Here is a 27784-nt window from a genome sequence, read left to right as displayed (position 1 = left end):
AAGTCCAAACAAAAGCATGCACAAACTTCAAATGTTTTTAGGGGAGCATTCTTCCTCTGCTCGAGCAGCCAGAGGAGAGCTGGAAGAATTTCAGCATGCTCAGTAAATGTCAGTAAGCAGCCTGGACAGTGCTGGGTGGGTTCTGCTCTATCTCCTCCTGTGAGCAGGAACTCCACTGCTGAGCTGTCAGCAGGGAGGCCAGCTGTGCTCCAGCATCTGGCAGAGCAGCCCCGTGCTGGGAGCAGAGCAGGCTGAGCCTGGGGTGCTCTGAGCCTGCTGCTGAAACACAGAGCCAGTGAGCCCCCTCGGCCACCACGGCCTCTTCCTGGACCCTCTGCCAGCTGCAGGAGGCTCCCTGGATCACCCTGTGCCACCCAAATGTGATTGTTAACACAGACAGGTAGCACATCCATGATCTTCATCCTCCCCTTATTATTAGTCATATTCACTTACAAGAAAATTAACTTTTCAACTCCCCGAACGCTGTATTAAAATTGAATCGTTGATACTAAAATTAAGATCGTTGGCAAAGAACTAAAACCAGCCCTACAACCAAAACTCACGAAGCTTCACCCATCCATCATTTGTGATGGATAAAGGAAACAGCCACACAGAGAAAAAGGGAAAGCTTAAAATGAACTGCACTTGCTTCCACTAGCTCTGCATGCATTGTTAAGAAGGAATGGAAGAAAAAAAACCAACACACGTACTCTGAGGACCAAGAAGACATTGATTTTCACCAAATATTCCTAGAGATTTCATCATAGTATTTGTAGGGACTTGACAGATTTGGTGACTGAACGCTAAGGGGAAAAACAAATAGAAAGGGAAAAAAAGGAAAAAATAATTGAGTTATACCAAAAGCAACTTCCCTTGTCCATTCCACCATCAATATTTTTAGAGTTGCATAACTACAAAACGCTATCTAAATCAAATAATTTAATACATAACAACTATAAATTTTAGATATCTAACAGATTTTTCTACTTCTGCAAAACAAATTTATCCCTGGGGAAAAAGCTGTCTGCCAAGACACCGCATAGAAATAAATCTGCTTGTTTATTTATTTTTAGAGACAAGCCACAGCTTGAAGGCAGGCTGTGAGGCTGGGGTTGCTTTGGGAGCCCCTTTTTCCTGGGTGGAAACCTCTCCTTTCAAAGGCAGAAATAAAAATGGGTGCAGCTCATGAACGCTGCCTGGTGCGACGCTCAGCACAGTGAGTGCACGGCACAGGACTGAGGAGTTTAACGGAGATAATGAAGTGCCTGCTTTGCCTCCTGCCAGGCACTGCAGGACTCAGCCAGGGGAGCTGGGCAGCTCTCAGCACTGTTACCTGATTAGAACTGCTCTCCTGGCTGCCCTTGGTCACTGTCAGAGCCACACACACTCTACTGCCTCTCGAGCTGGGTAAAACACTCCTGAAGTCTCCTGTTCCATCCTCCAGATGCACTCAAGGACTGCTGTGCTTCCCACAGAAGATATGCCAGCTGATGCTTCCAAACAAATTTCCTAAGCCCTGCTGAAGCCTTCATTCCCATGACTGACACAGAATAAATCGATGGCCCTGCTGCTGGGATCAGCAGAGGGCTTCTTGGAAATTGCTTAACTAATAAAATTCAACTCAAGTCAACAAGGAAAACGAAAGCAAACAAAGCACAACTTCACTTCGGATTTCCTGAAAGCATAAGGAGCCTCAAACAAACACAAGTTCTCCATTTCAAGTTTGTAACCACTGTGTTGGTACAGTGGAAGGAGACTATCCAAGCAAACAGTGTATCCAGCTGCCAGGTTGTGGGAAAGAAGATGAGAATTACAAGAAAGAAAGACTTGTTGATTTTTTCATCAAATAATTCCACTATTATCTCCAGATTTTTAATTACAAGCTACATTTTCCTTCCATTTTAATCAAGGGATGAAGACAGTTTTTTGACACTAAATAACAGCCAAACTGAACATGCTATTTCTAGGTCCTCTTAAGATGGAAAATTTCCATCTGTGCTACTGACGATCACTTTTTTACAAGCGAGCCTATCAAAAAGTCACTTATGAGACAGCTTTGTTAAGATCCATTGCTACCAGCATGAAAAAAACCTGATTAAAACCTTACATTAGGTACATTCAAGCACTGTAGCTCTCCCAGTATCTTCCCCACTTTTGAGACAAACATCCTTGAAATGATACTGGAGAGAATAATAAAAAGGGAAGAGAACATTTCTATGACTTTCACATCCATAAAGTATTTTTGATGCCTATATATATAAAAATAAAGCATCTGTGACTTCAGTCCTCCTTCACTCTTTGCCAAGCAGCTCCCTGAGAGATGCAAAGTGAAATCAGTCACATCCAGAAAGCATCACCTATACTGAGATGTGTAAAGGGAAGGTGATGTGGTTTAGCTTCTATTACTTTCATCAAGGAGTAGTTAATTGCCTCCCTACCTTCAAACAGGTCCTTCAGCATTTCAGTTTTCCAGAAAATTTGGAACTCTGTAGCCAAAATGATAGGCTGGCCAGAAAAAAAAAATCACATTGTAATAATTTGTTCCAAATCCTTTGTAGTCAAAACCTGACAGCAGCGGTGCACAGCCAGGTGTGAGGGCTGTGAGAGCACTCACCCACTTCAAACACAGCTTAGATGTCATCAATTCCCTGGAGCTGTTATCCAAAGAGAGCCCGTCTTGGAGGAGGCAGCTGGAGATGGGTAGCTCTGGCAGCTGCAGGAAAACCTCACCAATATACCACACTGCTGTTATAAAACACTTCTCTGCACAGCTATTAAAATTAGGAATATTTATGCCAGCAACTCACTTGTCCACTGCTCCAGGGTTCCTCTCTGACACCAGGGAAGGGACCAAAACACAGTGACAGGATGAAGCCATTCCACCCTTCTTTCACCTTTCCTGCCTCAGCTGACATTATTATTCGTGCATGAGCTGCCATGCACATCATCTGCACTGAATATGGGGGCTCTGGTTCCCTTGGATAGTATTTAAAATAAAAATGTAGAAGACAAGGACCCAGAGTGCAGCATTTTGCCCCTTTTCTTCACAGTATGGCCACTGTAAGCACTCCAGAAGGGACAGCACAGCTGAGTGAGCTGCCCCTGTGCTGTCACACATCTGGAAATGGGCCAAAGCATTCATGGAAGGGCAGGAGAAGTAAGAGATGTACAGCTTGGCATTCCCCTGAAAAGCTCTGCAGTGGGACTGCCTTGAGTCACTGGATGTGACAGCTCAAAAAAAGAAAAGCCTCTGAATGCCTCAGGAGGCAGAACCTCCCTTGCTGCCAGTGCCTGACAGATCCAACTCTGCCCCCAAGCCAGAGTATGCATTTAACAGGACTTGCTGTTTACAGGAGGAAAGAAAATCATAATATCAGAAGTGCCCTGGGGGCTGACAGAGGATACCTGCCAAATACAAAAGCTCTGCTCTCAGCAGATTGATGGCTGGGGATATTCTTTCTATTTGTTTAGCATTCAACTTTCCCTCGATGCACAACCACTTTTCCTGTCAGGTATGAGTGCAGATACTGCATGATTCATTGCATGGGAGGGGAGAATGTAGCAAGGCTGTAAAAAATTAGAAACAAAACCCCTACAGATTTGGATAAAAACGTACACAGTATTTTTCTGACGGTCCTGCTTGTTATGAGTCATTCACAGATGTGGAGTTAAAGGAGAGGAGCCAAGATGAAGTCAAAGACAAAGCTTTATACAGGAAACCAGTTTAAGTCTGTTGCAAGGCAGGTTAAACACTGAGCTCCAAGGCCTTTTCCAGCAGTAAGGAGACACTGCCTGTATCTGGACCCATTATGCTGAACAAGATTCTGGAACACAATTGACAGGGACAAAATAAACCCCACCCAAACATTATCTGGAATTACAAAGTCTCCTGCTTTTCTGAAATTCAACCAATTCCACAGTCTCCAGCTTCCTGGATGAAACTGGAATATTTGGAGAACAAACCAAGATTTTTCTTTTCTGTCCAAAACCCACCCACTCCTAATTTCTGCCTCTATCAGAGGGAAAAAACCCAACAGCCTCAGTTTTTAAATGACACATGTTGTGAACCCTTTTCCAGGCATCTGTTCCCCTGCTTCTGCACATCCATCCAGCTGGTAACACTTGCAAATCCACACACACAGGCTGCTTGGCATCTCCTTTTCCCTTAACCTGAGAATTTTGAATGTCTGCCATCTTCTATTTTGCATTCATTAGTTTCAAAATACGCTGATTGCCTTAGATGGAAACTCTTCCCCAGATAGAAATCCAGTTCAGGCTTCTTGCTATATCTTTATTCCAGGTTTTAGGGCATGTGACAACAGAGGAATTCTAGCAGGGGGCTGTTCAGTTTGGAACAGTCAATTTTCAGTTCAGGGTGAAATTAAGAGTCGCTCTTGTACACTAAATTTGTAATATGTTAGGCTACTGACAGTACTACTGAAGCAATGCCCACTTGACATCAGCTGCCTTGAATATTTGCGAAAAGTAAAGTGGATCTTTTTCATATCTTTTACTCCCCCTAAATGAAAAACACCAGTTTAAATTCACATACAGAAAAATTTAAACCCACTTAAGCACTTCATGGGAAGGATAACTGAGCTATAAACCAGCATTAAGTAGCAAAGGACAAAAAGTTCAAAGATCCAAGAAGAAAAGTGTAAGATAAACAAATTTAAGTAAGTGCAGGCATAAGCACTGGGGCAAGGCACTGCTGCATTCAGTTAATTAAAAAAATGAAGACAAAGGTAAAAGTCACACTAAAACACAACTCCATTTTCAGGAATATACTCTATGCCTTGATTCATAACTTTAAAGACGGGAAAAAATGCCTTTAAAGCTATGAAATCACAAAATGCCAGTTTATTCTTGGATACCACCATAATCTACATAACATGTGAGGAAGGCAAGTTCATCAGTGTGACCCAAGAACCAAAACAATTTGTTCAAGTAACATCACTGAGGAAATTGCAAATCAGATTTGTCAAGAGAGAGTGGGATGGATCCCCCTAAAGGGTGGAAGCAGAGGAAGTAAATTCACCAGTCTAGAGCTGTGTATCACCACAACAAAATGTGCACCAGCTTCTCACCCGTTTTTCCATGCACTTGCTAGGCAAAAAATCCAAATTATGTATCAGCACAAAAATAACAGTGATACAAGTTACTGTGCCAAAGTTTACTCACAACACCAAGATCTTTCTGCTTTTAAGAAACTAAGGAAATGAAGTAATTGTTTAGGTAAGAAGATCAAAGCACAACAGAAGTCTGGACCCTTCTGGTAAAGGTGAACAAGTTTTATTTTCACAGCTGGTTTTATGGCCACATTTTCATCATCTCCATGAATTTTTCTTATGAACAGTTCCCACATTAAAAAACACAACTGCTACATACATCTGCCAAAGCATTAAATTGTTCTATTTCTGTGCACGCATGTAAATAAAAACATACACATTCACAGTGAATCAAGAATGTCAAGCTGTATAATTAGGGTTTCTAGACACAGTTTACAGTAAGATAAAAGCCTGCACTGGTTTAGATTACAGGGGTAAAATTTGGCCAGAAGCTTGGCATCCGTACTAACTCCAATCATGTCACATTAGGAGATGTGGGCTGCAGAAGGTGTTAAGAATAATTTATTAGCTTTTAATTTAGAATTGTGGACTGTTCTGCAAAAAAGAGGACAGCTACCTTAAGACAAGCAAAAGCATTCCGATTTTAGGGTGTTAAAAATAAATCAAACCAAAAACATTTGTTTAAATCTCCTAAGTTAAATTACTCCATCTGGGAAATCCTACCTGCTTTTTCACCAAGGCAGCAGTACAGAATTAAACAGTTCTGGACTGAGATATAGCAGAATGTATCCAGAAAAACACTGCTCTAAGCTGGCACCAGGAGAAAGCCTCTTCTGGGCAAAAAGACACAACTGCACAGGAAGTTCTGCACTTCTACTGGTAGCATTTCTTTTTATTATGAGTGCTTTGAGCTAAGTCATCCTTTGTGAGAAGTCCACTGAATGGCAGCAAATCCTTCTAAAATTCAGGTAAACAATAATTACATTCTTCCACCATCTGTTTCTCTCATTTCAATAACTACAGAAAACCTGCAACAATTTCCTCTACAGTGGAAGAGCTGAACGACAGGAGGCTAAATCATGCTGAAACAGTATTTAGTTTGCTATTTACTCTTTCAGAAAATCTGAGCATTCTTGCCAAAGCAAGGGTAAGGTGGCATATACAAGTGGAATTTCAAGTCACACAAGCAAGCAGCAAAGTCACAGACTCATAACTGCTTCACTGTGAAGTGCTTTACACTCCAAAGAATGCATGAGGGCTCAAGCATTATGAAACTGAGCTCAGGCTGTGTATGACAGAGTCAAAGGAAAGAGACCACAAGTTAGTCACCTAAAGGTTAAAATAAACCCAAACCAAAATCTCATCTGGCAGAACACACTGTGACATTTATTCAAATACCTCAATGCTGTTGAGATTTGTCCCTCAAAGATCCCAAAGCTCTTTCTGAAATTGAACACAGACATGCTGGAAGCACACATCACCAAAGGCTACACATGGATGAGGAGTTTTTAGTGCCCCTTCACCTTAAAGCACTGATCCAGGCTGTTAGCCATCTTCACATGGGGGCACCTCCCAGGTTTGGGCAGATCTCAAGAAAACAAAATCAGTCAAGGATGCAAATTTGGCAGTACTTTAATAAAATAAATTAACACCTTATAGGAATAAAGATTATCAACAACATTATAACTCAGCCATGAGTTGTATGCATTTTTACCCCATGCTTTCATACTTGAAGAGACTCAAGTTAATTTTTCTTGTTTTCCAAGCTATGTCTTCTGGCTACAGGGGAGATGTATAGAAATGCAAAGTGCCCTCCCTCCAAATCTCTGAACAGATGAGTCTTTAGAAATCCAGCTGCATCAACCACTGGATTTCCTGTGATTTCCACCTCCTAGAGGCAAGGTCCTGCCACAGGACAGCTGAAACACTGAAACACCCCCGAGGGACTGCAAAGTCCTGGCAACACCTTTGAACTGCTTCGCTTGCGAGGCGAGAGAAATCTCCATCTGCACTTCCCAGTCCTCAGGAAGCAGCCCTGCAGAGGGGTGAGACCCCAAGCACACCCCAACTGCCCAAACCTACCCCAGCAGCGCTGTGGGCATCAGACTAACTCTAAATAAACACCGCTGAGGAGTGTGTGCCCCAAGAGCTGAAAGCCAGCCTTTGAGGGCTGCTGAACCTTTTATTCAAACCTTATGGGACCGAGAGAGGCGTTTAAAGAGAGGGCAGGAAGTGGAGAGCTGCAGTTATGTTGCCTACACAAACAGGCCCAAAATATGTTCCTCAAATCCTAAGATTCCTTTCTTTTCAAGCACAAGCAACTCACTGACTACGCTGTATGATCTCAAAGATTTGCATCTGGCCCCCTGGTATCTAATTTGTATTTTTATGGACTCAAAACTATTTCTACAACTGCTGTTTACAAGAAATATATAAGTCAGGAAAACTCCACAAAGCTGCATTTCCACAGCCTTGTGATGCAGTGCAGGAAATGCTTAAGCTAAATTAATGACCACAAGTAAACAAGAAAGCATTGTTTTGGGGTTAGACAACTGTAATTCTGAGTCACACAACTCATTTATCTAGAAACCTTGACTATTTCTAAAATTAAATTCCCCTTTTTTATGTTCAAGACTCAGAAAAAGCCTGCTTAGAAGAGTTGATACAATACAAACCCCTTTCAGTTCATGCAAAATAAACTGGAAAGAAACTTGTAAACTTAAAGGATATAAAATGTCAAGCGTGGGGAAGTGAAAAATTAAAACAAAGAATGTGCAATTTCTGCCAAAATCTAGAAAAACAAACAATAACAAGTACGGAACTAATATTTGGCCCACTTCTGCCTCCAGTTCCTGCATGGGGGCTTTAGCTCAAGAAATATTATATTTTTGCAAATAAAAAGAGGCTTAAATAGCAAGATGTTAGTGCAGCTGATTTAATGCAATGCTGTTTTCAGAAATCTTTTAACATTTTTGCTCAGTATTACTCAATTTGGATCTTTTCTGTAAAAGTTTATGTCAGTTTTTTTTCTGCACTATGTCAAGTACCAACTCCCTTTCCAGTAACAACTACAAAAAACAATTCTTTATCATCAAAACCAGGATGACATTACCACCTATTCATAAAAACCGCTATGGGCTGAGCATTGTGTAACATCTCTCAACGTTGCACTTGCAAAATATCCCAGTTTTTATAAATATTGCCCATGTGTTTCATGCTTTCATAAAGCTTTTGCCAAAACACTCACTTTTTAAGTGACATGGAAAGCTTAGTAATCTGGAAGGAATGTCAGTGAACCAAAGAGAAAAATCAAGTCTACTCTCAAACCTTGCTATTTGCCCTGTTACCTGCCAATTAGTGTTCTTTGGAGTACTCATAATTAACCAGCTTAATTAATGCACACATCCAGATCTGTTGAGGCTTAGCTGAGGTGGTACACTCAGTAATTTTATGATATCTTTTATAATCAAGGAGCATGTCACTCTCAGGGCTTGATAGTGAATAAAACCAAAACCACAGCCAGTTTTTGGACAAAAAAAAATCTTAAAGTGTCATCTGATAATTAGATAACAATTAGATTGTTATGGTAGCAGATAAGTTAGGCTGGAAACCACAGGAAAGGAAGCTTTTACTAAACAGGTACAGAAGTATTGATGAGGTTCTTTTTGAAAAGGCCAGGAAATAACTATAGCATAAAATACCAACTTAAGTGTCAAGGAAGCCTGGCAAAAGGAAAATATTATCCAAAAGTCTTTAAAATAAGCACAGCCAAGAGGCATATGCAGGGAACACTAGAAGATATTGCTCTTGAGAATAATTCTAACTAGGAATGATAAAGACAGCCAATACAGGAAATAGGATTTTTTTATTTATTTATGGAGCCACGTTTACTCCTGAGAAATCCCCAACTGTGTGTGACTCGTATGATGTAAAGCACAAGCAGGCACACACACAAGGCCCTCCCAATGCAGTTATACAAACAGGGTATTTCTGATTTACAATAACCACATCTGTACGCTGCTGTGTGCAAACGCGTGATTTCTAACTCAAACAACAGTTTTGTTTCCAAGAGGCAAGGGGGCTTTGAACTGCAAACCTTCCTGAGGAATTACAGTCCACTTGAGAGCAGGGGGAAGCAGCACAGCGTCAGCATTCCCAGACATAAATAAGCATGTACTGGGGTCAGCTTGCTGTGAAAGAAACGAGCTACCCATCGATAAAAAATGACTATGTGTGTTTGCAACAGCCATCAGTAGTTTCTTCAGCCAAAAACGAACTGTGTGAGTGCTTTATGTTCAACAGAACTAACAATAAACCAAGCTTCAGGCACTGAGTTTTGTTGCAGGGTGAAAATACAATGGCACTGCTGCCACTTGACAGCCAAGGGGATCTCAACTTTGTATTTCAGTGAAAAACAATCACCAGCCCCGAGCAGATTGGTCAACACCCCTTACATGCCCACCTTTGGCTACTGTCTCCAGTAAACACCAGCCAGCAGTTCATTTTAAAAACAAAAATAAAGCACGCAACAAAGCCTTGTTCTAGTCCCAAGCAGATCCACTTAAGAAAAATTGAAAAAAAACCTGCTTTAGGTTTTTGTTCTCTATCAAAATGTGTAATAAGAGTAGATGATGAACAACGAACAGCAGGAACAAAACCACCCCAGTAAAACCCACAGAGTTCATGTGAGAGGTGAACACGCTGTAACTCAGCCTCGCTTTCTCCCTGGTGACTATTTCAAGCCCTGTAATTTTTCAACACCAAATTGCAATGCATGCAGGCAAGTATCACAATCACAGAAAAACCTGTGGTTTTCCAAGTCCTCCATTACTTCATCCAAGCTTTATCAAGCCCTCAGAAAAGAATTCATTCACACTGGGTGAGATTCAGCCTTGGAAGTTACATAAGTTAACTTGCAAGTTAAAAAAAAAAAGTAAACATATATGACAAACCCAAAATAACATCTACTGCTTCTTCCTCATAAAATTTAACAAAAAAACCCTCCATGGAACAACCACTGAAGCTGTTGTTCTCAATATAGTGAGTTTCTGACCTTTATTTCAGCTTTTTTAATCACACAGAGCAACTCAGGATCAAAAAAGCCAGGTCAGTATTCCCACAGGATTGGAAGAACTATGCAAAGCCTGGAATAATGCTGAATAAGCCACAAAGACATCCAGGAGAAAAATAAAAACAAAGCTGTACCACCAGCTGAAAACTGAAAAATTAAGGCTAAGTATTTCACTCAAAATTGCCAACCCAACAATTATTTTCCTGAGAAAGCAAGGAGATCATGGAGCTCTAGAATATGAAAATGCCTGCTATTGAGGAATAAAAAAGTTTAAAAAGCCATGACAGCCTTTGCTCTTTGCCATCCAGAAAGCTCTGCCTTAAAAAAAAAAAAGAAGAAATTGTCCACAAAAGATTCCAAACATTCTTCATCCATTACAATTATATAGATTTCAAGATGTTCCACAACGTGAACCAAAGCTTTGTGCAGTGCAAAGCAGCCAACAGAAAAAATACATTCTTCTTGCAGTTAAAATGGATTAGCTTTAAAACCAAGCAGAAAGGGAAAAAACCTGAGGACTTGCTGCTCTAGTTCCTTTGCTGAATGTTTGAAAAGTTCACGTTTCAGGAGTCTTTAAGCAGAGTAAACAGCAGGAGACTGCACTGGAAGAGGAAGAAGGTTAAACACTAAGTTACACTGGTAGAGTCAGGGATCTTAAATCACAAATGCATCGAGAAAGGATGAGAACTGAAACAGAGAATTGAAGCTGTGCTCAGCTCGGCTCTCACACAGCACACAGACACCACCAGGAAAAATGAGCATTTCCATCCAGAAAAATCCTCCCTACAGTGCAAGCGTCCACTCAGAATAAACTGCACTATGCCTCCTGCAGAAAAATGGCAAACACAGCCCTGCCCACACATGATAAGCATTAGGCAAAGCCTCCTACTATTGACTTTATTTAACTGGGTCTTCCTAGAGTTGCAATTAATCCCTAGGAATTTTCCAAGTTCCTAAGTTTGCAGAGGCTGTGGGTGATTTTTATACCAAGCCTGCTTCTGCAGTTGAAAAAAGTGCATATACTCAGAGAAACACAATCCCAAGATTCAAACACCACCTCCTGCTAGGGAAATCCAGATATTCTAAAAAACCCTAAAATTATAAATACATACACCTTATTTAGTCTAAAGACAATACATACCATCAACAGCACTTAATCTTGAGTTCAAAAATACACAAGTATCAACTGCATACAGTTAATTGCATAGATGCAATAGCACAAGTGGGACCCATCAGATGTGGCTCCAATCTTCACAATTCACGCTGTTCCTGAGATAAACATGACACTATTGTGCTTCCTACTGTGCCAACAATGACTTTATCACTTAATTTATGCTTATTCCTTCATGCTGGTTTTTTACCAGCGCTATTTCAACTATTTGAGCTGTTCCTTTAAAACAGAATTTGGCTATTGCTTGCTTTTTCTGTCACATTACTAAAAACAATGAGGCATTGCATACAATTAGCACTAATTGAGTGGTATGAAGACCAGTAGATTGTTCTGTAAGGACAAGCGTTTCAGTTTATAAATTACTCTTGTGGAGGAAAGGACATTGTAACAGCCAGAAATCACAGTCAAAGGAGCTCTGAAAGACTCTGCCCATCTCAACCATGCATAACTAAAAAAAACCCAAACTCCAAACCATCTAGAACAGACAGAGGTGAAAGTCTGGAGGGTGTACTCCATTTTTGCAGTTCATAAGCCATTATTATTAAGACTGCCAAAACAAGCAATGTTTCCTGTTTGCATTTTTTCCTTCTGTTTGGATTTTAGTTGAATTTGGGTATCCCGTTACAGCTCAACTGGATTTCACCATAAAATACTTGAAATCATGAGACTGCTTGGCTACCACAAACCCCAAACCTTGGCAAAACCTATTTGCAAAAATTGATACAAATCTTTTCTGTAACTTAATGAAAAATAATCACCAAATTTAAGGTGTCAGAAGAAAAACTTTGTTTTAGAAGAGAAAAGGAAATAAATTTCTGTTGCCCAAGCTGTCATTGTGAAATGTTAACCAGCTCTCACCATGCCCACATTGAGCCCACTTGACCAGGGATCAGAGAGGTTTCTCCAGAAAAGGAAATTATTCTTCCTTTGCTGAAGAAATAGCACCAGGGAGCTGGGACAGCTCAAGCACCAGCCCCCAAGGTGTTCAGCTCACTTGAAGCTGTGCATTGCAGTAATTATCCAGTTCCTGCCAGAAACATCCCAAACCAGTCTGTATTTGAGCAAAAGGAGCCAACCTGGGTTCCACCTGCAGCAGTGGAGAGAGAGAAGAACAAACAAGAGTCATTAGGGCACATGAAAAAAATTGAATTGAAAGTTATCTAACTTACCAGAAAAGGCATTTCCCTCCTTAACACCTTCACCTCTACTTCTGTCCTTAAAAATGCTCAGATACTCTCACTTTAAATTCAATAAGGATTAACTCATGGACTACCTCAAAAGAGAAATGGACTTGGTATTTCTGAACTAAAGGAAATACAGCCCAAGAGCAGAATGCTTAAGATACATCACTTGGGAATCACAAGCGACCACAAAGATAATAGAGATATGTTATCATCAGAGTAGAGAACCATGTTTTACTTATGCTGATGTTAAACCCTTTTACAGGATATCAAGTTACTCAGACATTGTTAAGAGCACATTCTTACTCTGATTATTAAAATGGTGGAAGAAAGGTTAAATTACAACAAAATGCTAAATACTAAGGACTTCCAAGTGTTTCAGAATGAGAACCTCCATCTAGAAGTTTACCATTATCTTTACACTTTCAGGTAAAATTGATCTACATTACAAATACGTGTATTCCCAAATTTTTTTAATCATTTGCAAGTATTTAAGATGAATAAAACAGCACAACACCAATCCCTTACAAAGTGACTACTTAGCTGTATTCAAAACTACACTCCCAAAGTGTCTACTGTTATTCAGAAGACTGCAAAAATTCTTTTACAGCTGTGGCTCTTCTCTTTAGAAAAATGCAAATCCATGCTGACTGACACCTGACCAGCAGCTCTGCACCGTGGTCCTCCAGCTCACATCTTTAACGTGGAAGTCCACAGGTACTGTGGCACCTGACTTTGCTTTATTGCAGCAAGCAAAATGCACCCAAATATCAAATATCCCAACCATCCTGCTACTGCCTCCGTTCCATGAAGCAGGCCTGATGAGCAGGAGCAGCTGTTTTGGGACACAGGTCACACAGAAAGAACCCACCCTGGGCAGGTGCACAGCAAAGCATCCACACTCAAACGCAGCATTCACCAATGATCTGTACTCTGAAAGGACAGAGAGAGAGGATGGGAGCAGGCTGTGCTCATCCAGGCTCTGCAGGCTCCCAGCCCTCCCTGCCTGCCCTCACACGAGGTGGAGCAGCCCCAATCTGGGTACCAGGTGCAGAAATGCTGAAGGCGCTCCAAGTGACCTCGGTCCATCACGCTGCTGGGAGGGGGCAGAACAGAGCTGCTGAGTGGTTCCTCCTCCTCTCCTCCCACAAAACACCACAAACAGAAAGAGAGCAGAGGAGAGGCTGAACAGAAGCACTGAGCAGCTCCTCTCCTGACAGCGAGCCTGGCTGCCGTGCAATGTATGGGGAGATCCTTCCTGTGCACGTCCAAAGCTACCGGACTTTAATAATCCTCCCAGTCACGTCTCCCTTCACCTCTTGGGCCCCGAGATTTCCCACTTTGAAACTTCCTACCCGTCTGCAAGACTTGGCTTTGCTGCTCCCCGCTAACCCTGGTCTGGCTGACCTGCACGGGCAGTGGTGTAAATCTCTCCTCTAGCTCAGCCACTCGCTGCTCCGCTTGCAGGATGAGCATTCCTCCAACTCATAATGCACAGAGCAGGAGCAGCGAAGGGACACCAAAGGCAGCCTCAGGCAGCGCAGGGCTGCAGCACCAAGCTGACAGCACCCAGTCCTTTAACACTTTATCAAAACCAGCCTCAAACTCTCTGCTGGCTGCTGAAGCCTGCAGGGAGGGCAGTGCTAACAGAAGCTCTGCAGTGATACAGGAAAGACACCCAATGAAAAGATTCCTGCAAATGTGCAACTGATATCCTCTAAGGAAAAAAAGTGTATTGGCATTTTATATTTTAATTGATTTTATTACATTCTCAAATCAAAACACCACTAACCCTCAGCTCTCTACATAAACACAGAAAATACACTTCCAATGACACACAAACCAATTTTAAAAAACTTCATTCAGTAAAAATTTATCTGCTGTCTAAATTTGCAACTTTCAGGTGATAAATACCTAAAACTATACTTCAACACCAGCAGAATAATCTTCTAGCACCCACTTCCCCCAAACATTCACAAGAACACAGAATATAAAGTTTTGTGAATGTTTAAATATATACAATACTTTACTTTTTTTTTTCCACAGCTTAAACGATTCCTCATGTCTCAAACATTGGAATGACTTTTTTTATTTCTGCCAAGTCTCTGAACAATCTAAAGATGTCACTGAAGACCACTTAAAGCAAAAAACCTGAGTGCTGCTAAGCAACCCAGAAAACATCATTACATGTTCAATTGTTTCGTGCATTGAAAAATTTCCCACATATTGAGAATCCCTGTATTCCACACTCTAATGATGGAAATGTCTTCCACACAGAGGAAGAATAGAAAACTGAAGAAAATGTTCGTATTTCAAAAAAGGATTGCTTATAAAGAGCTAAAGATTTTATCAAATTTATTCACTGTTTCTGCACATGGAACAGATTAGAAACAGATTCTCTCTTATCCACTATTTTATGCACAGTCCGGAAGCAAATTTACTAAGGAAAAACAGCACTTGTGTTTGTTTAACTAAAAAACTAAAGACATAGCAGGATTCTTTTCCACTATATAAAACAGTATTTTAAAAATGTATTCCACATCCAGACTCTTTAAATCAATGCTATTTTAACTGCTTCAGCTGCATATAAATAAAGGCCATCTAATGTAATTTAATATTTCACCACTCTACAGCACTTCTCACCATGGATGTGCTTACACATCCAGAAAAAGGGAGACCCAGCCTCATATTCCTTTGATGAAACAAAGGATTTCCATATCCCAGCAAGAGTGACATGCAAATGTATCCTTTATTTCAATTACACATAAATACATGTGTGTTTTTCCATTTAAATGTAAATATTACACACACAGATATGGTTTTAAACACAGGTGATTTTAACCCCTTTCTGTTCAGCACGTGGCTCATCTTTCACTCATCATGGCTCTGTACCACTGTGTAATGTTCTCCAACTCCCCTACAACAAATTCCTAGTTTAATTACACTGCACCCCAGCTTATACACCCTCAAGAAGCACAATCTCACCCTAAAGGTCATGGAGAATATCTTCAGATGGCATCGATGTAACTAAACAAAAAAGTTTCACTGCATCACTTATAATGGACTTAATATTTATCTTGGAATTATGGATTTCATTTTTTCCATCTCTCAAGATACTTGGTCTTAAATTACCAATCTTGTATATTCAACTGCCATAAATTTATTGCAGGCACAGACTGAGCAGAGCCAATCAAAATAGACATAATCAAAGCCCTCCATTCACACAACGTGATTGGCAATAAGGTAAAAGACACACTTAAAGGTTAAACCACTAATTCATAGTGGTAACACAGATCCTCCAAACTGAAGTTTGTGTAAAAAAAAAAAAATCTCATCACCTGTAAGTAGAATTAAAGAATGTTTTATAAACAGAAAAAGTAAGAGGTGAAAATCTATTTAGAACTTTGGAATATGTGGTAACCTCACCATGGAACCTTAGACTATGAAAACAATTTAAAAAATTTAAAGCTTCATATAGCAAGGTAGAACAAGAGACAACAACAGAAGCTGATGCCCAGGGAGTTCCATCTGAACATGAGGAACTTTCCTTCCTGTGCAGTGACCCAGCACTGGGACAGACTGCCCGGAGAGGCTGTGGAGTGTCCCTCACTGGATATTCCAGACCCAGCCGGACACCGTGTGTGCCCTGTGCTCCAGGATGAACAGCGGGCAGGACCCTGCGGTCCTTTCCCACTCTGTGGCTGTGGGAGGTTGGAACAGCACAGATATACGTATATGTTCCAGAGAACAAAGCAGCACTTCAGAACAACAGGATAAATCATTAGTGTCACCAATTGCTGCCTCCAGTTAGCTTTTAACGTTGCCTCTTTCAGACCAGATTTACTTGGCCTGAAATACCAAATTTCAGATATGTTGTACTAGAGACCATTTAGCTCAGCTTGGTTGTAGGAATGTTGCAAGTTCTCCTCACAAGGAAATCTAGCATAATTACTGTCCAAGACCCGAGTTCAAACAGATGAAGCCCACGATCTGAGCTGTTCCACAAGCAGCAGAACAATATTTTGGGTTTGTTCTTGTCATCTCATCACTAGTACGGACAAGCATTCAAGCTTTTACACATATTTTGTGCCAAATAAGTGAGAAAATATATCTCAATCTTTTTAAGTACCTAATTTGAACATGCAGATACATTTCACTTGAATGAGCTGCAATGAAGCTTCATTTTTTTTTCTTTCCTTGGCACTTTTATTTAGTATTTTGCTTTCAAAATCTCTAATATTTTAGCAGATAGAACAAAATCCCATGCCATTACAACTCCAACAAACAGAAGTTATTTTTGCAAGTTAAAAAGCTGTAGAGAAGGACTGAAAGACATTAAAAAAAAAAAAAAATCAAACCACAGATTCTTAACATGTTGGGCAGGCACACTGGAAAACAAACAAATGAACCAACCAGAAAAACTTTTCTAGGAGATGGGAGAAAGAAGTACCTATAAAACCCCAGTATAATAAACATTCCTTAGCATCTACACACTGCAAGCCTGACAATAACCACAAACACAGTGACTGCTGCTTATTTTTCCTCGAAAACCATTCTTACAGACCTGATTCATGTCACATATTTTAGGGGAGAATGGAACCAAGGTTTTGCAAAGCCTCCCAGGCCTGGCCTGCAGAGAAGCTTAGTAAATGGAAAATGGATGGCTCATGCCTCACTTGCATCTACACGTGTTCCCAACAGGGAAAAAGCCAAAAGAGGAATGGGGACTCACTACTTTCATGCATTAATATTTGAGAAAAAGCTTCTCCATACAAGTTTATCAATAGATAAGGAGTATTTTTCACGAGTGTCATTGCAACCTTCCCACACCAGGCCAGCCCTGGAATTGTACACAGCTAAATGGGGAATGCAGCCTCCGTGTGGCTGGCACCAGCCACACTGACCAGCTTCCTGCCTCTGGGAAAAGGATCAGCAGCCAGACCAGATGGGGCAACAAAAAGCAATTTTTTCACAGCCTCAAAGCAGTAAACCAGAGAATATTTCTTTCAGTCCAGTAAAATTTCTACCAGGCTGCATTCGAGCCCTTCTAGAAATGGTAACAGCTAAAACATGTAGCTGCATACAAAATTATCACTTATCAAGGACTAACTTCATCTTCAAAACATCTTGTTGTGTGGTTGTCCTGGAAAGCACCTCCTCAAGCGACCAGTGTGCCCCAGGAGTTAACAGCACCTAAAGGAATGGGCCAAAATCTAAGCTTTAAAGCTCTTAGAACATATCAACCTGGGGAATTAAAAAAAAATTCTAAGCAATAAAAAAGGAGCTTCCCTCCACAGCATTAATAAACTGTTGATCTCAAGATGCCAAATTCAAGACACAGCTGCTGGCAGCTGGCCATTTGGGATGCAGTCAGAATGACTGGAAGTCTAATGCCTTTTAAATGCATCATCTATTATTGTCTTTCTCACCACAAGTGATACATTTATAAAGATATTTTTTAAAAACCTTTAACCCTGGAAGGAAAAGAAACCTACAGAACAAGTTACCTCCTGTTTGTTCTCATATGTGCAAGGAAGACACTTCCAGGAAGGCTAAATTGAGCAACGTGTCCCTCTGTGGTTTACACAACAGGATCCAAGCCCTAGCGATAACAGGACTGTGCTCCATCCCAGCTGCACTCCCAGGTCCTGTTCTCACAGCTTGCTCACATCCCAGCAGCAGAACACCAAGCTCAGGAGGATGCGGTGTCATCCAGAGCACGGCGTCCCTGAGCTGCACCCCGGGACCAGCCAGGCCCCGGCAGCCCAGGGCCACTGAGCACCCAGCACTTTATCCATCCCTGGGAGAGAACCCCGGGACAGCCTCAGCAACGCCTCCAGCAGGTGAGAGGCACACAGAGCTCTCCACAGTCCCCCTAGGATTACCATTTCAAAAGCTGTCTGAAGGCAGCAAAGCAGCAGCTCTCACATGCTGCCACAGCAGGTCCGTGTCCCAGCTCACCCAGCCAGGCTGCAGCGACCCTCCAGTTGTGCTCCCGTGGGCCAGAGCACCCCAACATCACAAACAAAGCAAAAACAGCTCCCACATGTGCATGAGAACCAGACCTGCCCAGGCAGCAGTTCCTGACCCTCATCTCACCTTCCTGGGGACTGCAGCGATGTTCCTGGGGGCCAGCACAGCCAAATCCTACCAGGACTGCTAAAGATGGGGTGTACACACCAGTTTTCCCAGCAGATGTTTCCCAATGCTCTGAGGAAGGCAAACTGACCCCTAACTCAATCACGATTTTATCAACTCTGGAAAACGCTTCAGGCTGCAAACTGCTATTTTTAATACTGGTATCTGATCAAGGATTTACCCAAAAATGTATTTTTAGTCATCTTCAATACCTAACGTTAATAAACACTGTGCTTTAATATTACAGTCCAATTCCAGATTTAGTATTTTAACTCAACAATTGAAATTGTAGTTAAGATTCCATTGATTCCTTTGTTATCCAAAAGAGACAGCAGTGACCTCACTTCAGCACTGAACACTGCAGAAACTGGAAAGTCTCCAGATTTTATGGGTTATTTCCTTTTCAGAAAAAGAGGAAAAGTCAGAAAATGACATTTTTTCTGATTGTCCTGTCATTAGGCACCACTGAGAAGACTCTGGCTCCATCTGCTTATATCCTCTGACACACACAATTCCTATGGTATTCCCTTGCCTTCTCAAGATTAAAGCTAAGCTATCCCAGCTGTCTCAGCCTCTCCTCCTGTGTCAGTTCTCCAGTCCCTCAGTAGCACTGTGGCCCTTTGCTGGATTTGTTCCAGAATGCTCACGTCTCTCTGCCACTGGGGAAACCAGGGCTGGCCCAGCACTCCCAGTGTGTCTCACCAGGGCTGCACAGCGTGTCAGGTCCCAGCCTGTGACAGTTTCCACCCCTGGTGCAGCACTTCATGAAATTCCTTTGGGCCATTTCTTCAGCTTGCCAGGGTCCCTCTGAAAGGCTGCCCTCCATCTTCACATTCATGATTAATTTTTCCTTGCAAGCAAGGCAAAAGCCCAGCAATCCAGCTCCTGCTGTCACTTCCTCGATCACCTGTGTGGAAGCTGTCACAAAAGCATTCCAGAAACCTCCTCCACGACTTGTGTGCTGCCAGGCTCCTGCCCCAGCAGGGAACAGAGGGGGTTAACTCCTCCCTGGGGATTGACTGCAAACAGGAGCCTGCCTCCAGTTGTTTGAAGGCTTCACGTGCTGCTTCTTCCCATCAGATGTCTGTCTGTAGCAGCCACCTGTGAGACCACGCAGCCCTCTAGAATGGCTGGTGGTGTGCTCCAAGGCACAGCTCCCTGCAATCCTGCCACTCCCCCACATGAAAGGGCAACACCTCCCCCTCAGCACCCCACCCTGCGGGCCCCAAAGACCCTGTCTCTGAAGGACTCCAGTCCCCAGAGCCACCCCAACACACCTCTCCACAACCTGCAGTCCCTCCTGCTGCTGCCCATGCGTTGCCATCAGGCACTTCAGGGTTGTACCCACACACACGGGTTTGTCAGTAAAGGCTTTTCTGTGTCCTGCAGGCACATCCCTGTGGTGTTCCCTGTTTCTATACCCTGGTGTCTATTCCTTCAGCAGAGCTGCACAGCAGGAGAACAGCTAGGACAGAACAGTGTTGCTACATGCCCATCAACCTCTCCAAGAAAACTGGCTTGCAGCAGAAAAATTCAATGAGGTTATGCTACCAGGCAAGTGACTTATTCAGGTACTCAGTGTTTACAGTTATGTATCTGGTTTCAATCCCCTATCCATCACACCTATCTTTGTCTGCAGAGACATCAAGAGTTTTTCCACCCAATATCCAAAAACCACTTTCACACATGAGAGAATTTGTTGATTACTCAGATTCCTGAGACTGCATTATCTCATGAGATAACACTCACTTAGGAGCCTTCCTTCAAAACATCAATAAAACTTTGACATGAAACCATTTATTCCAGTAAAGAGGATATCACTGCAGACATCTTTACATATATCAGCTATAAAAGTCACCGAAACATGAAGAGTTCCTTTGCCTCATGCAATACACTCGTACTGGTTTGAGCCAGAGATTAAAAAAAAAACAACAAATAGTGAACAAAAGCTGAGGCTATGTTCAAAGAATAGTTTGAATTGCTTAAGTCAAAATTATTTTAGAAACTACCACCAGTTAACAGGTAGCATCTTAAAGAAGAAACCCTTAAATCAAGTTCTTTAAGATAGCTTATTAGGTGTATTTTCTGTAGCTGAGCTCCAGCCATACCAGGTTTTCAAGCTCAAAGTTCATGAAAGTCACCACAGTCTTCACAGCAAAGGTCACTACTGTAAAAGTGTTTTAAAAAAAGCTATTAGTTCTTTGATGCAGAGGTTTGAAATTAAAGAAAACTAGCATGTTTCATTGTTTGAGAGGCATAAAGCCAAGAGTCTGAAATGAGTACTCAAAATAGGACATATTTTCCAGTGGAGGTAAAGATTACAATATAACCAACAGGAATGTGCAAGCCAGCAATACTTAACTCAGCAGCTCATGCCAAACCATGATAGTCCCTTGTACTACTTGAACACTGAAACTTGAGAAAGTGGTATTATTACAATTGTTAATAGTGGAATGCAAGATCTACAAGTCACACAAATTCATTTCGTGTATTTATTTTTTGTAGAAACAGACTATTCAGCACTTTGGGGATTTGAAAACCTGACAAAGAACTTGGATTCCTTTTTCCTACTTCATATAAGTTAAAAACCAAATGTAAATGCTATTAGGAAGGTTCCAATTTCCCCACAACTATGTCCTTCTATAGGTTATGCTGACACATTACAAGGAACAAAGTATAATAAAACCACCAACAGAAATCTCACAATTTGGTAGACAAACCCCACATTTTCTTCCTGTAGGAAAAGCAACTGTGGTTAGGACCTCCTAAAATAAAGAGTAAGATATTTCAGTACAAATCTGGTCATAGACAAGACATAGTTCACAACCTTTGGAGCTCCAAGAGGGACCTGGGAACTGTAAACAGGAATAGAAATCAACGGTACTCTGAGTATTTTTAATTTAAGCTGCAAGGAAGGTACACTAATTATTTGAAAGACCACAGTACACTTTTATTGTAAAGATTTCTGCCACCATCACAAATGCACAAAAAAAATCCAGGGAAATATCAGTAATTCCTGCTTAGCTATTTAACCATCAAACCCCAAAACAAATTTAACTTGGAGCTTGACCTCCCTGCACAGACACCATCATAGGAACATCACAATTGCCTGTTAAGCAGAGAGCTTGCTCAAAATTCGTATCTTCAGGGTCTAGCCTCTAATAAACCGTTGTTTGTAGCACCCAGCAGAAGCCTGGGTTTCTTAAATTATCTCTGTCTTCTCTGGCACATTCCAATGAAAGTGATTTCTTCCCCCCTCACTCCACTTCCCCCAAATTTGCCTGCCACATATCGATTTATCATTCACTGGAGATGCAACAAACTAGTGCAGAAGACCATGCAAAGCACCCAAGTAAACTTTGCAGCAGTTATGCATTAAGTAGGGAAAATATACTTGTTTAAACACAAGTTTCACCTGATGGATCAGCAAACAAAAGCTGGTTTATCATCCAGGCATCAGAAAGAGGCATTGCATAAGTACAGTCAAGATCTGACAACGGTCTCAGGGTGACCTTTAGGCAAAGGAATTAACAATTGATTTACAGTAACTTTAGCCTGAACTAAATGGCAAAAAAGTTACCTAAGTATTGGTGTCACCACCCCCAAAGAAAAACAGGGCAGAAGATTATTAGCTGAGCATTTTTCTAGCTCCCTGTGACAGGCAAAGAGCACCAAACAGAGGGAGGAGGATGGGGAAGAGCAGACCCAGCGCTGCAATGGCAGGACAGAGCTCCACAAAGGCACCTCAGTGAGCTGCCTGCACTGCCTGCTCCCACTGGATCTGTGTGTCCTTACTGCCTGGAAAGCAGTCAGTGAGCCACTATCATCCCTAGAAATTGAGCTTACATTATATGAACTCAGGCTGACACGATTCCTCTAATTCTGGCCTACTCCAGCTGACCTGTGAATAACCAACACAGCCAGCACCAAACCCACTGCTGTTTTCCAAGGTGCCCACCTGGCACCAGCACAGCCTGGTGTGTAAGATGAGCTTGAGAGTAAATTGAGTTCCTGTGTTCCTGACTGCTCTTCAGAGTTTCCTGGGCATGCAGGTCTGTGCTTTTCTTCATGTGTTTGTTTACCACTGAATAGTCAGGCAAATGTTGAATTGCCTCATAAGGGAAAAAAAATTTGAAGAACACAAATAAAAACACAGAACAAAAAAAACACCACCCATAAAGTTTTAGATGTCTAATTAAAACTACCCTGAGGAGTCCTCAAAATGAAAGATGATGCATTAAAAAAACACAAAACAGAGTGAAGAAAACCAGAATTTTAACAAGCAGTTTTGTTCTTTAATGAAAGAGCCATATGTAATATGGGCCCACACATCATTGCTAGATTTCGACTCTTATTAGAAACAGCATGGATTTAGTTTTTTAGCAAACTACTATGGTGTGATAGTGCACTACAAAGTCACAAAGTATTTAACTGTGAGTGCTTAAGCCACACATATCATATAAAAGATCCAGAATCTGCTGAAGAACATGACAAAGAAAAAGGATTATTTGAAATGTGAGATTGGCATAACATTTTGTAACAAAGAATGAGACACACCACACAAGCGATAAAAGGTGTTGCTTTTTTTGTTTGGGTTTGTTTTGGTTTTGGTTTTTTTTGTTGTTTTTTTTTTTTTTTTTGATGTTCATGGCCAACTTGTCTAAGCCTACTGATTGCTGCAACATCAGCTGATAGATTATACTCTTTGGACAGCTTTCCTAAGTTTACTGTTCTGCATCTTTACAATAATACTTGGTTCCTATGGTAGCAGGGACTGAAACACACACTAAGTAAATCATCCCACAATATGAAGTCACCTGAGCATTTACCAGAATTTGTGCAGAGCAGCTGTAATTAATTGGGCTACTAGGAAACACCACCTCCTGTCACTGCTGAAAAGAACAGCTGATCTGTTTTATTACATTGGCCTCCTAGAAAAAAATATTCCAGCGTTATCTGTCCACCAACAAACTGAAGAAAGCACAAGGCATAAGAGAGCTTCCACCTCACTGTAAAGACTGATGTTTGTTTATGGGACACAATTCCAGTCACCTATGTGCAAGTAATGAAAGAGTCATAAAAAGAAGATGGACACAAGGAAAAAAAATATTTCTTACTTGCAAGGGATTTACCACAGCTTTTGCAATTTCTGATATTTCAAAGAGAACTATTCAGGAAATACCGATACAATTATTTAAAAAATAAAAGGTAGCAGAAGCATCCTCAAATCTATCAACATTTTCTGAGCCCTCAAGTCAGATCTGCTTCAGATACAACTGGTAGCAAACTACCTGCACCTCCTCCTTTTTGAAAGGGAGCTAGGAGTTCTTGCTACAGCATTTCCTGCAGTTACTCTGTATCTCACAGGAAGGTGCCCAGTCCCTTTGGGAGCTGCAGAGTCTGCAATTCCCAGGTGAGCCCTGCTGGGACCAGCCCCAGACCTCAGGAGACTGCCCACAAACCACCAGCTGTGGGACAGATGAAAATAACCACAGCAGAAACTCAGCAACACAAAAAGTAACAGAGCCACTGAACTCAACATGGAGCTGCTGCGTATTCCTTCTCCCAGATAGTTTTTCTTGCATGTCACAATTAGTACAGTAAACAACAGATGTTGATGAGGAAAAAAAAAAAATCCAAGAAACTTCCAAGACACCCCCAAGCAAGAATGAGAACATTTCCTGATAAGCTCCTTCAACAGATGCTCTTTCAGACTTGGCTTTAAAGAGAACTGAACTGAAGATGATACATTCTCACTCTTCCATAATATAAGACGGGTAGGGCGATCACTAGAAGATATTCTAACTTTTTAGTCATTTAAAAAATAACTTTCACAAATGTAAACAAGTTGTCTAGTAGCTGGTAAAAGCAAAAAGGAGCCTTTAAGGAGGCTGATGAACAGCCTGCTTAAATAATATGAACAAAAAGCTGTGTTTACACCTGCCTAAATTAAAAACTCTTCCATTATGCAATTTCTGCATATTTCAAGAGCTTCCAGTGAAGGATCTGTCATTAGAAGCCATAGGGAACACAACCCTACAAATTATCTAACAGAAGTTTGTTCCTGGAGATGGCTCACGCTGCTTTCCTTTCCTACTAGGGCAAGTCAAAGCTTCCACTCCCAAAAGTGGGAGTGGGACATAACATAAGGTGGGGAGGGTGGGAGAAGTTAAAAACATAAACAAAAGGTGGGGAGGGTGGGAGAAGTTAAAAAATAAAATCAAGTTTGGCTTGCAATCAGCAGCATAACTGACTCAGAATTTCTGGGTACCAGGTACAGATCTGCTTCAGGATGCTTTCCCTGACAGAGCTGCTTGGTGCTTGAGGTTCTGGTGAGTCAAGAGATGAGACAAATACTTGTAAAGCACAGAGGGGAAACTGAGAGGATACTGACAGAAAGTGACAATGTTGAACAAACAGTCCGGTTTTCTCACAGGAGTTACTATGTTTGCTTCTTGTTTCCTAATAGGCAGGTTTTCATTAACAATAAGTCAGACAGTTCAGATTTTCACATAAAGCCACTTTTTCCAAGTCTAACATAAACTTTCCACTACAACATGGATAACTCTGATATAAACCCTCCTTAAACCATCACCAGAAGAATGTGTATTCTGAACAAGGCATACAGGAACCTCACATCAAAAAACAGGCAGTATTCTGCTTGCATTTACTCACTGTGCTCTATCATTCATATATCTTTTCCAATTTAATCTTCTTATAAAGACAAGAAATGAAATTGGAAAGAGGAGCAAAGAAAAAGCTTGCATTTTGACACGGGCTACTACTGGGTCACACAACCTATTTGTTTTCTGCTTGGGAGCTTTGTTTACTCCTTCATGCTTACTACCTCAGGCAGTAGAAGAAAGGACTATGTGAGGGATGAGATAATGGAAATTTATTTGGCTATTAGAGGAAAAAGTTAAGGCGACCTCCATCTTCATACAGAACTCTAACTTTTGACCCTTCTCTACCACTTCTTACACAGAAATACCCATGTGGTTTTGGTTTTCAGACACTTTTGATGAGCGCATCTTTATAAATAGTTGTTGCTGCTCTGTTTCTCCAAATTCCTTTGTCTTTACTGCATTACATAATGAGATTTTTCTACTAGCTCTAAAGTATTAACTGATTAAAGATTAACTCACCCCCAGGAGAGAGCATCTCAATTAAAAAAAATTCCAATCCTTGTAGTCACCAAGTCAAACCGCAGCTCTTCAGCGACCAACCCAACTCACCAGCTCCTGTTCCCCTGCTTGCTCCCACAGCTCCCTTGCACTGCTGCAAGGGGAAGGCAGACACCCTGACAGGGATGCTCATGTACGTCAGGAGCACCTAAAGTTTCCTTCCAGCAAGTGACTGAAATGCCTTCCTTGTGACACGCCAGGTGAAACATTTGGCAAGGGTTTGTTTGTTCTGAAATGTACACAAACACGTGAGTGACCGCGTTAGTGCAACATTAAATGTTTACAAAACATTACACGTTAAACATTGTCGCTTTCTGTCAGTATCCACTCAGTTTCCTCTCCGTGCTTTACAATACTTCCAAAGGAAAAGGCGCCCTCTTGAAACCATCACCGTCTCTTGTTGATCCAGACACGCCTTGAGACTTGACACGGTAAGGCCTGAAACTCACCTCGGTTCTCACGGGCTCCTGAGAGCAGAGAGCCGGGAACATCCCGGGGGAATTGCCCCGCTCAGCAGCATCCTCAACCGGTTCAAACCTACTCGTGTGCTCTTTAGCAACAAAACCAGCAATTACTACTCCTGCTTTGTCAGAAACCGCCTACGTAACTTCCACTGAGAACAGATAATTCAAAACATGCTGGGATAAAATATGTAGCCTCAAGGAAAGACAAAAAAAAAACCCCAAAAAAAAAAAAACCCAAAAAAACTTTTTAAAAACAACCCAGAAAGCAGAGCCACGGGCCGAGCCGGTCCCGCGGCAGCGGCGGCCGCTGTCAGCTCTGTGGAGCCGTCCCCGCTGCTCGGGCCGGGGCGCCCGGCCCCAGCGGCTGCCTGCCCGCTGTTCCTCGAAAGCCCAGAGCCCGCACGGCCCTGCCGAGCGGGATGTCACGTTTGCACAGAGGAACTCTGAGGAACGGGGCCCCTCCGAGCTGCGCCCCGCGGCGCGGGACGAGCCCCGGCAGGGCTGGCACCGGCCCGGAGCAGGCGGCATCGGGCACCCGGGCTGCGCTCCGGGGCACAGGAGCCGCCCGCCCCGGCACAGCGGGAGCAGCCCCGGCCCGAGAGGCCACGGCAGCGCCCGGAGCCGGGACCGGCCCAGGGACTCCCGCCGACCCAGCGCCCGGGGGAGGGGCTGACAGGACGGGGCTCCCGTTCCCGAGGGGAAAGGGGAGCCGGGACAAGGCACGGCGGGGGCCGGGGCCCCTCTCGCCCCTCACAGGCGCCACCACCGCCCCGCGCCCCCCGGGCACCGCCGCCGCTCCCGCCCTCACCTTGGAGCATGGCCTCCAGTTTCTTCCTGTCCACCCGGAATCGCTCCTCGCCCCACTCGGGGCTGTGCAGGGGCCGCGGCGGCCCGGCCGAGTCCTCCTCGGAGCCGGGCGCGGGCGAGTCGGCGCTGCGCTCGCTGTTGGAGCCCGGGTCGGAGAGCGGCTGGGGCAGGTACCCGCTCAGCGGGTCGCACTGCGCCGCCATGGCGCTGCCCGGCGGCCGCCGCCCCGGGCCCCACTCGGCCGCCTCCCCGCGGGACGCTATCTGCCCCCACAGCCGCCCGGCCGGCGCATCCCAGCCGCCGCCGCACCGAGCCCCGGCGCCGCCCGCCTCTGCCCGCGGCTCCCCGCCGAGTGAGCGCGGCCCCGGCCCCGCGGCGTCCGCGGCTCGGCGGCGCCCCCAGCCCGCCCGCAGCCCGCACAGCATCCCCACCTCCATTGGGCCGCCGCCCGCCGGGGAGGGGCCGGGGATATCCCCGGCGGGAGGGGGCAGCGCCGCGGCCCCGGGGAGGGCGGGGAGGCGGAGGGACGGCAGGGGAGGGGAGGGGAGGGGAGGGGAGATGCCACCGCCCACAGCGGCACCGCCCCCGCCTCAGGGCGCTGGGCTGGGGTCTCCGCCGGCTGCGGTGCCCTGCCAGCCGGGATCGTCCTGCCAGCCGGGATCGGCCTGTCAGCCGGGATCGCCCTGCCAGCCGGGATCG

The 27784-nt window shown here is 43.2% G+C and overlaps 1 protein-coding gene across 2 annotated transcripts in view; it reads right to left on the bottom strand.

The window, feature by feature from the left end:
• BICC1 (BicC family RNA binding protein 1) overlaps nt 1-27524 on the bottom strand; it is an 89167-nt gene extending 61643 nt beyond the window's left edge. The window contains exon 1 of one of the 2 annotated variants that reach the window (XM_063406056.1): nt 27087-27524. In XM_063406056.1, the coding sequence (XP_063262126.1) occupies nt 27087-27522 (436 nt within the window). In that variant the 5' untranslated portion in view covers nt 27523-27524. Of the gene's footprint in view, nt 1-26263; nt 26283-27086 lie in introns of those variants that run through there. The other variant, XM_063406057.1, reaches the window with a different exon arrangement.
• Between the last annotated feature and the right edge of the window lie 260 nt (nt 27525-27784).

This window comes from Prinia subflava, chromosome 9 (assembly GCF_021018805.1).
Source record: "Prinia subflava isolate CZ2003 ecotype Zambia chromosome 9, Cam_Psub_1.2, whole genome shotgun sequence".
Classification (NCBI taxonomy): Eukaryota; Metazoa; Chordata; class Aves; order Passeriformes; family Cisticolidae; genus Prinia; species Prinia subflava.
This window is presented reverse-complemented; position numbering and strand designations above follow the sequence as displayed.